Raw genomic sequence first — 7,535 nt, 5'->3', positions numbered from 1 at the left:
GCGCTACAGTGTCACGTGACTTCTTTCAGTTTCGAGTGTGTCTTGTTTTGCTGTTTGAAATGGTTGTGCTAAGAGGAATACCGTCCGTATTAACGCCTGAGTTACTGTACGCCCTCGCGAAAATGGGCCATGGAGACGAGCTGGGTAAGCAGCTTATAAGCAGCAGACTTTAAACCTTCACCTACTTACTGATGTGACTGTTGACTTCACTCTGGTTAGGTGCACTGTTGACTACAGTGTGACTCTAATGACTGTGGTTGCCAGCAGGTCGCCGGGGCAGTTCTGCAGCCTATATAGCTTTACATGGTGTGGACTCCAAATACGGATTTAATTCTGTGTGCATATTTGATGAAGTGCGTGTCGTTTCAAATCAGTTATGCGATGTTCCCCTGGCAGCCTGCAGGCCTATACGATAACACGTCTCTTGTGGATTATAAACGTTACAGGCTACTCCACCGTGCACGCTGTAAACTTTATTATTGCAGGTTGAAGGCCTGCTTCTGCAGATTTACTTTCTTATGCTCTATAGATGTACTTTCTTTGTCAGTTACAAGCTGCACAGACCTGTAAATGCCTTCAGGTTAGGCATTAAAATGCACTGACAAATGTGTAGGCCACTGAAAATTTCCACTTTACAGGCATATTAAGATTTTTATATATATACATACATATATATATATATATGTATGTATGTATGTATGTGTGTGTGTGTGTGTGTGTGTGTGTGTGTATTAATGAATTGACTGATGCGTTCGTTATTTATAAGTATGTTCTATAGTAAGTATTCCTTCATGTAGGCTGAGTAGGCGAAAACATAAAAATTGCGTGGCTTGGGAGAGTCTGACCTGTAGAGCATTTTTCTTACTCCTCTTGTTTCTGTATGTAGTTCTTGCAGATGCAAATTTCCCTGTCTCCTCTGTTTGCAAATCTGGTCCAATGGAGATACGAGCTGATGGTAGGTATCTCTCTGTACCAATAATTAGATCAACTTAGAAGTGACATGCTCTCTGTAGAGAAGACCTGTAAAGAAATAGTTAGTGTGCATACAGACTTGTTAAAAGAAATTCTGGATTTAAGTTATGCATAACACAATATGTTGGCTTGTTTAATGTTTTAGGTTTGCATATTCCAGAGCTTTTGGAAGCAATATTGAAGCTTCTTCCTCTTGATACCTATGTTTCACATCCAGTGAGTAAGAACCTGTGTAGTGAATCATTTTATTTCCTAATTCACAACATTAGACTATATTACAAATTTGACCCATTCAGTATATTGAATTTAATATTATCTGTATTTTCAGATAATTTTCAGGTTTGTGAGTATATCAGTCACTGAATAAGGCTTTTCCTTTCAGGCAGTTGTCATGGATCGTGTGGAGAGTGACAGGCAGCGGGGTTTGCAAGTGACTGTGTGGCTTCGCTACTCTGAACTTCTGAAACAAGCAGGATCACATGTAAGTTACCCAGTATAGGTCTAGGTCTAGGTCTCAGCAGTAATTAACTGATAGCCATCACACTCTATGACCAAATCACCACTTTTGACCAAATTTATTTCAGTAAGGCGTCTGAACATTACAGTTATGAACAGTTTTAACCAAGGAGACTCTTCTGAAAAATTTATAGAATTTGCTTTTCGCTTATTTTTGCAGGGGGATTTGCATAAAGTTGAACGGTTTGCTTTCTATGAGCGTGCCAAGAAAGCTTTTGCTGTGGTGGCAACAGGGTACAGTGTTTTTTTCCCCATGTCATGGATCTGTACCACTTTTAATTTCTGTTTCAGTGGATTAATGGATTTTTACGTCTCTGACAGGGAGACAGCTCTATACGGCAACCTCATCATCAAGAAAGGAGTCATTCCTCCCAGTGAACTGTGCTGACCACTGAACTGAGAATAGTTTCAGATACCAAAAACTACCAGCCGACCAAAGAATATTCTGATGTTTGCACAGAATGTATGTTTTCCTTGTTAGAGACTACATACTGACAGAGGAACAGAGACAGATTAAAAAATGAATTAAGTTTATATTATACTTACTTTTGCATGTAATTAATTAATAGTTTGCAGCATATTTGAAATCTGCAGTTAATGTAAATGTGAATCTGAATGTTAACTGGAATGAATGCTTTGATAATGACTTTGTTTAGAAATCAAGCTGGTAGACATCAGTAGTCCTTATGCTACAGGTGTCAGCTGGGTGGAAGCATGAGCTGTTTTCCAAAATGCCCAAATATCTAAGGCAGACGTTTTCTTGTGCAAGCCCCAGTGTTGGTGCTACAGAACTGATTGGAGAGCAGATTTTGCACAGCTAATTGCACCATACTAACCACATTATTCAGGTGTAAATTTGAAAAAACATTTAAATAAACTTGGTTTCACTCTTACTTTGCTTCTATTTGAATTCCAGCTGAAAGAACAGCACAGACCAGCATACATTTCAACCAGGTCAAGGTGGGAGATGATTTGATCAGTGTTATGATTTATTTAACAAGAACAGGATCAATGACCACACACTATGCTCATCACCAGTGTTATCCAATAGTCACCTGTTTGTTTTTTTTACTCTTATTTATCTTTGTGTTTAAATGTAATTCAGTTACTCAAATGAAACTTCACTCATTCAGACCCTGATGGAATGTGTCCATGGTACAGGTCATCTTTGTCCTCTTCTGGGCTCATGTACATGAGCTTTTCAGATAGTTTTGCTTCTTCAGCCTTGTCTTGAGTACCTGTTTGAATTAGCTCCTTATCCTGGAACAGCTCTCCAACAAGCTTCTCAGGCTCAGCATGGTACAGCTCATCCATATCCTGCTCAGGCTCCTCATACAGCCGGGCCTTGACGTACGACTGTAGCTGGATGTCCTTGTCTAACTTGCCAGCTCTGAGCTCAGATGGATGGTAGACCATGTCTTTGTCCTCTTCGGGCTTGTCGTATTTCTGCTGGCGAAGTTGTTTGACAGCTTTCCATATTAACATGCCGGGGTCAATGTCAGCATCAGTCAGATCCAGGTCTTCCAGCGGTTCAACTTCTTTCAGTCCAAATGTCATCTTCTCATTAAATTCATCAGACCTGGTGTGAGGGAAAGATGTAAAGAAGACAGACTGATGATATGGTTTTTGCTGAAACATGAATGTCTAAGTTTTTAAAAGGGAATTTATTTATTGTATCTGAGGGAAAACACTCACAACCTTGTTTCTTGAAGTGCTGTATCATATTCCTTTCCCTGTGTAAGAAGCAGATCATACGATTATGATTTAATATCTCAAAATATTGATCCTGAGATATTAAAGGGGGGTAAATGGTGTAATGTCATCTGTCTTATCAGCATTCTTGGAAAGTGCTCTGCCTCAGATTTATGTTCTGGACTTTACTCACCAAGAGAGACCAGAATGACCCGTCTTTTTTTCTGATACAGAACTCTGAAAGCAACTTTTAAAATTATAAAAGTTTGATCTCTGTAATGTTCTAATAATTATACACTATATCAGGTGCAACTGTTCTCCCTGTGTTCAGTGTTTAGTCACCACTGTTTATGAACTTTGCAGATACACTGCCATCTGAAAGCAGTGGGGCAGATAAATTTATATGTAAATGATGCTGGGAAGATGTAAATAAAAATGAAGAAGCTATAGATATTATTATGTTTAATAAATGTTAATATCTGTAATTCATCATATTTGATCAAATCTCAAAGCAGATCAATTTGAAAATTTATGTAAATAGAAAAAAACTTCAACTTATTATCCATCATTTAATACATTCTTGTTCACATCTTTTTAAAATATTTAATAAAATGTTTTATTAAATATATGTGAAATAACAATAATTTGTGACCAACTTTATGACATTTAAATTCTAAGTGTAGTTATTATTGTAATGGCAAGTGATTTCAAACTTGTGTGGTGAATAAGTATTTAAAGCTTTTAAATCTGGTTTCTAATGTAATTGGCTGCTTAATGAGTGTTTCTATCATTTTTGGACAGAAATTTGCTCTTAAATAAGTGTAGCTCCAAACATACACCTGAAACAAACATCAGTGTGTGTGAGTTGTAGAGATATTTGTGTTTTAATTCAATCGACCCAGAGGTGCTCATGGAATGAATGCCTCAATGTATTAAAGCTGAATTCAAAAACACAAACATTAAATAACCTTTACAAAGTGAACAAAAGCACAGTGCCACGCAATCAAACATACATACCCATGATTTATATGGGCTTGCGGAGCTGCTATACAACAGCACTGACAAGCAGATCAGAAGAGAAAACCTTCAGTATGAGAAGAAATATTGACCCCATTATTGTTCATTCAAAAATCTCTATACATAAAATCATATTGTTTCTATAGCTTAAAGAAACACTAAAACCTGAGTCGCTTACCTTAACATTGTGGCTCGTTGTTGCTTCTTAAATCGTAATATCAAAATGATTATTGAGCTGGTTCAGCACAGGAATGTGGTGCATAGCAGAAGTTGTCATAAAAAGAGTGAAGTTCATTTAGTTAATAGACTTTTGATGATCTTTGGACCGCAGCAGTACACAGCAGCATTATGCAAACATAAGCAATTTCATATTTCCATAGTACTGTAAGCCTTAAGTACTTTTAAATACATTCTTTCAGTCACAATTTTACATATTTACAAATGTAAAACAAATATTGCTTACACAGTTAAGTCTGTATGAGCAAGGCATTCAAATTTGTAAGACTGATTTAATACAGTGCCTACTTGTGCCAAACTATCCTTATCAAATCTCTCACATCATTTATGACCATGTGTATGGCTGGGCTTTTCTGAAAGTATGTCGTTGTTGAATCTTAACAGAACACAACTGTTTATAATTACCAATAAACAGAGCCAGTAGAACTAATAAGAATAAGACTAATTGGTTGGCTTCATATACATTACAAACTTTATCACAACAGAAATTGATCCAGCCAGAATATTTACTGATATTTTAAATGTGTGCTGTGTTGCTTAATACGTGGTTTTAATATCCTGACCAGTATTAAGTAGAAAAAAAAAATTTTGGAATCAAAAGCAAGCATCGCCAAATGACAACTTTACAAGAGAAGGCACAAACCTTCCTTACTTTGAGTGTAAGTTAATGTAAAGAGATCTTTTTCCAAGCAATTTTGGAGCATTTTTGGTGATCCAATCAACATGAAATTTTCACACCATCAACATCAAGGGCTGACTCTGTGCTCAAATGATGTAGAAAATTGAAAATTGGAAAAATGGACATACTTTTTGGACAGCGATAATATACAAGCCACATATAAAGGATTGTCGTTGTTTTTTCTATGTCCGTGTATAAATATCAAACTTATTAACTCAAACTTGACTGCATAATGTTTTTTTGATTGTGTAGACCTTTTTGTTTTCTGTAGACAAAGTACCTCATGTAATAGATGTATTTGCCAAACTAGAGTGACTAAGGGCACCCACATCTCCACACCTCCACACCCAACACCCTGCCGAGCTGTGTGGGGGAGATTGAAGACAGATGAGCGTGTTGTGATCTCAGTGCCAAGCACTTGGCCTCATTAGCCCGATCAGCCTCAATAACAGGATGATGCTTACCCAGAATGCTGGGTAGAGCTGAGGAAATGGAGTCAGTCTGAGTCACTCTCACCTGCAAGGCCTTGTTTACTGGCTAAATGGATGGACTCCTCAGAGCAGAATCTTTATAGGGTTGCCAGTTGTCAGAGAGGAATTTCTGAAAGTTTAGCTGAAGCAAAATTGAACATGATAGTAGGAAATTAATTTTTAAAATAAATTAAAGTTTTAATCTTCCTGTGTTCTTTCTTCTTTATTCAGATTACTCTTGTAGCATTATTGCTTCATTGAATGGAACCAAGATTTAAAAAGGAACCAATTTGATACTGGATAGCAAATATAATATAGACTTAAGGTAAATTGTGGTCAGCTGTCTACTGTTTGTTTTTTTCTTGGATGCTTGTTAGCTAAGTTAGCTAGCTATGGGTTTGTGTAATGCAAAGAAAAGCTGTTGGACCAGGGATGTCCAATCTTATCTGTAAAGGGCAGGTGTGGCTGCAGGTTTTCCCTCAGAACAAGTCTAATCATTTGATTTCAGTCTTCAAACTGCTGATCAGGTGATCTTCTACTTTGTTGGAATGAAAACCTGCAGCCACACCGGCCCTCTGTGGATAAGATCGGACACCCTGTGTTAACCTGTGTTAGCCTTACACTAATATTAGCTAGCTAGCTGACAAGCAAATTAGTTCAACCTCACTTCACAGTCAGAGTGTGAGAGTGTGGACGAGCAACAGAGATAAGGTCATATAGTGTTAATCATAACACAATTTTATATCAGTAAATTCCTCAACATCTTGATGGAAATTAAGAGGCAACACCTTTGTCAAAGGTCAGTCAGATAAGAAGCTTTTAACAAGTTAAAAAAACAAAAAAAATTGAATTGATTGGTCTCTCATTATTTTCTTGAGGTCTTATACAACAGTTTAATGAATAGTGTATTACTAGACAGAAGAAGAGAGGGAGAGATAGAAGCTGAAGGAAACAGACAGGACTGAAGGAACAGATCTGGTGGGGGTTAGTGATTAAGAAGAAAGCGAAGGAGAGTTCAAATTAATAATGAATTTAATTAAGCTTTAAGAATCAAATATTTGTCACTATTGCCATTAAATTATGTCACCTAGCTTATTAAACATGCATACAGAACAAAATCAAACCCTTTTGACTGAACTGATTTTTCTGATACTTGAATAATGTTTTTAGGACCTTGCAGCTTAACTAAGAGAGAGGAAACTGCATTACTTGCCTTCAGGACCTTTGCTTGATCTGTGCCTGTTGTAAATGCTGGATATAGTGTTTAAGTCATACTGGCTCTGTAATTTATACAAACTACAAGGAGGCAGCTCTACTCTGTACAGTTTGGCAGTTCTGGCTGTTCCACAATAATAATAATAGTGACTGTTGATGTTTTCAAATGGTATAAAAAGAGGACAGAAAATGAAGACAACAAGTTTTGATAACACAAATATACTTACTTTCAAGTTAATTAGTTAATTAACCCATTTTCATGATGTCTGCTGATGATGTCTTAATTCAGACATTCTCTGTGTCCCTATTTATATAAAACTGACTGGAATGTAATTCTAGGAGCATTTGTTTAAAATGCTCTATTTATGATTATACATCTGCTTGTGATGTAATTATTAGATTAAATACTCTAAGCTCATCCAAAGGCCAAGGATTATACCATTTTGGTAAATCACCTGGAAACTGAAACTAGCCCACCACCGCAAGCTCTAGGGCATCTCTTTACAGCAGCTTCTTTATCATCTCTTACTAACATGGAACTTACATATGCCTGTAATTAGACTGCTTGTGCTTTTAATGTAGCGCAGACCTCATACATGCCTTTGATGTTTACTGTACAGCAGTCATTAGTGAAGGAAAGCACCAGAAGGAGGCACAGTACTCACATGGTGGAGCAAACGCAGTACCGATACTTTTGTCCGCAGAAATACAGAATTCTGTCAGTTAGGAATGACTTT

At 36.9% G+C, this 7,535-nt stretch overlaps 2 protein-coding genes across 3 annotated transcripts; one reads left to right on the top strand and one right to left on the bottom strand.

Annotated features, from left to right (window-relative positions):
• Positions 1 to 3,023, top strand: fuom (fucose mutarotase). Of its 2 annotated transcripts, XM_017696484.2 has the most exons (6): positions 1 to 144; positions 887 to 955; positions 1,118 to 1,188; positions 1,355 to 1,453; positions 1,649 to 1,722; positions 1,810 to 3,023. In XM_017696484.2, the coding sequence occupies exons 1-6, from the start codon at positions 60 to 62 to the stop codon at positions 1,874 to 1,876; spliced, it is 465 nt and encodes a 154-aa protein (XP_017551973.1). In that variant the 5' UTR covers positions 1 to 59; the 3' UTR covers positions 1,877 to 3,023. The 2 variants fall into 2 exon arrangements, with proteins under 2 accessions (XP_017551973.1, XP_037394251.1); XM_037538354.1 differs by having other exon boundaries at positions 1,649 to 3,023.
• On the bottom strand, positions 2,614 to 4,523 carry si:ch211-217g15.3 (uncharacterized protein LOC368914 homolog). Its single transcript, XM_037538667.1, has 4 exons — positions 4,376 to 4,523; positions 4,198 to 4,264; positions 3,184 to 3,221; positions 2,614 to 3,067 (listed from the first exon to the last, which is right to left on the bottom strand). The coding sequence occupies exons 1-4, from the start codon at positions 4,381 to 4,383 to the stop codon at positions 2,614 to 2,616; spliced, it is 567 nt and encodes a 188-aa protein (XP_037394564.1). The 5' UTR covers positions 4,384 to 4,523.
• Between the last annotated feature and the right edge of the window lie 3,012 nt (positions 4,524 to 7,535).

Source organism: Pygocentrus nattereri, chromosome 5 (genome assembly GCF_015220715.1).
Source record: "Pygocentrus nattereri isolate fPygNat1 chromosome 5, fPygNat1.pri, whole genome shotgun sequence".
NCBI lineage: Eukaryota > Metazoa > Chordata > Actinopteri > Characiformes > Serrasalmidae > Pygocentrus > Pygocentrus nattereri.
Note: the sequence above shows the minus strand (reverse complement) of the source record. Positions and strands in the feature narration are given on the sequence as shown.

Coding starts and splice junctions, on each gene's coding strand:
- fuom (XM_037538354.1), top strand. CDS start 60: ATGGTTGTGCTAAGAGGAATACCGTCCGTATTAACGCCTGAGTTACTG. Junction 956..1,117: donor AATGGAGATACGAGCTGATG/GTAGGTATCTCT, acceptor TTAATGTTTTAG/GTTTGCATATTCCAGAGCTT. Junction 1,189..1,354: donor ATACCTATGTTTCACATCCA/GTGAGTAAGAAC, acceptor TTTTCCTTTCAG/GCAGTTGTCATGGATCGTGT.
- si:ch211-217g15.3 (XM_037538667.1), bottom strand. Junction 3,222..4,197: donor CAAGCCCATATAAATCATGG/GTATGTATGTTT, acceptor CTTCTTACACAG/GGAAAGGAATATGATACAGC. Junction 3,068..3,183: donor GCACTTCAAGAAACAAGGTT/GTGAGTGTTTTC, acceptor CCCTCACACCAG/GTCTGATGAATTTAATGAGA.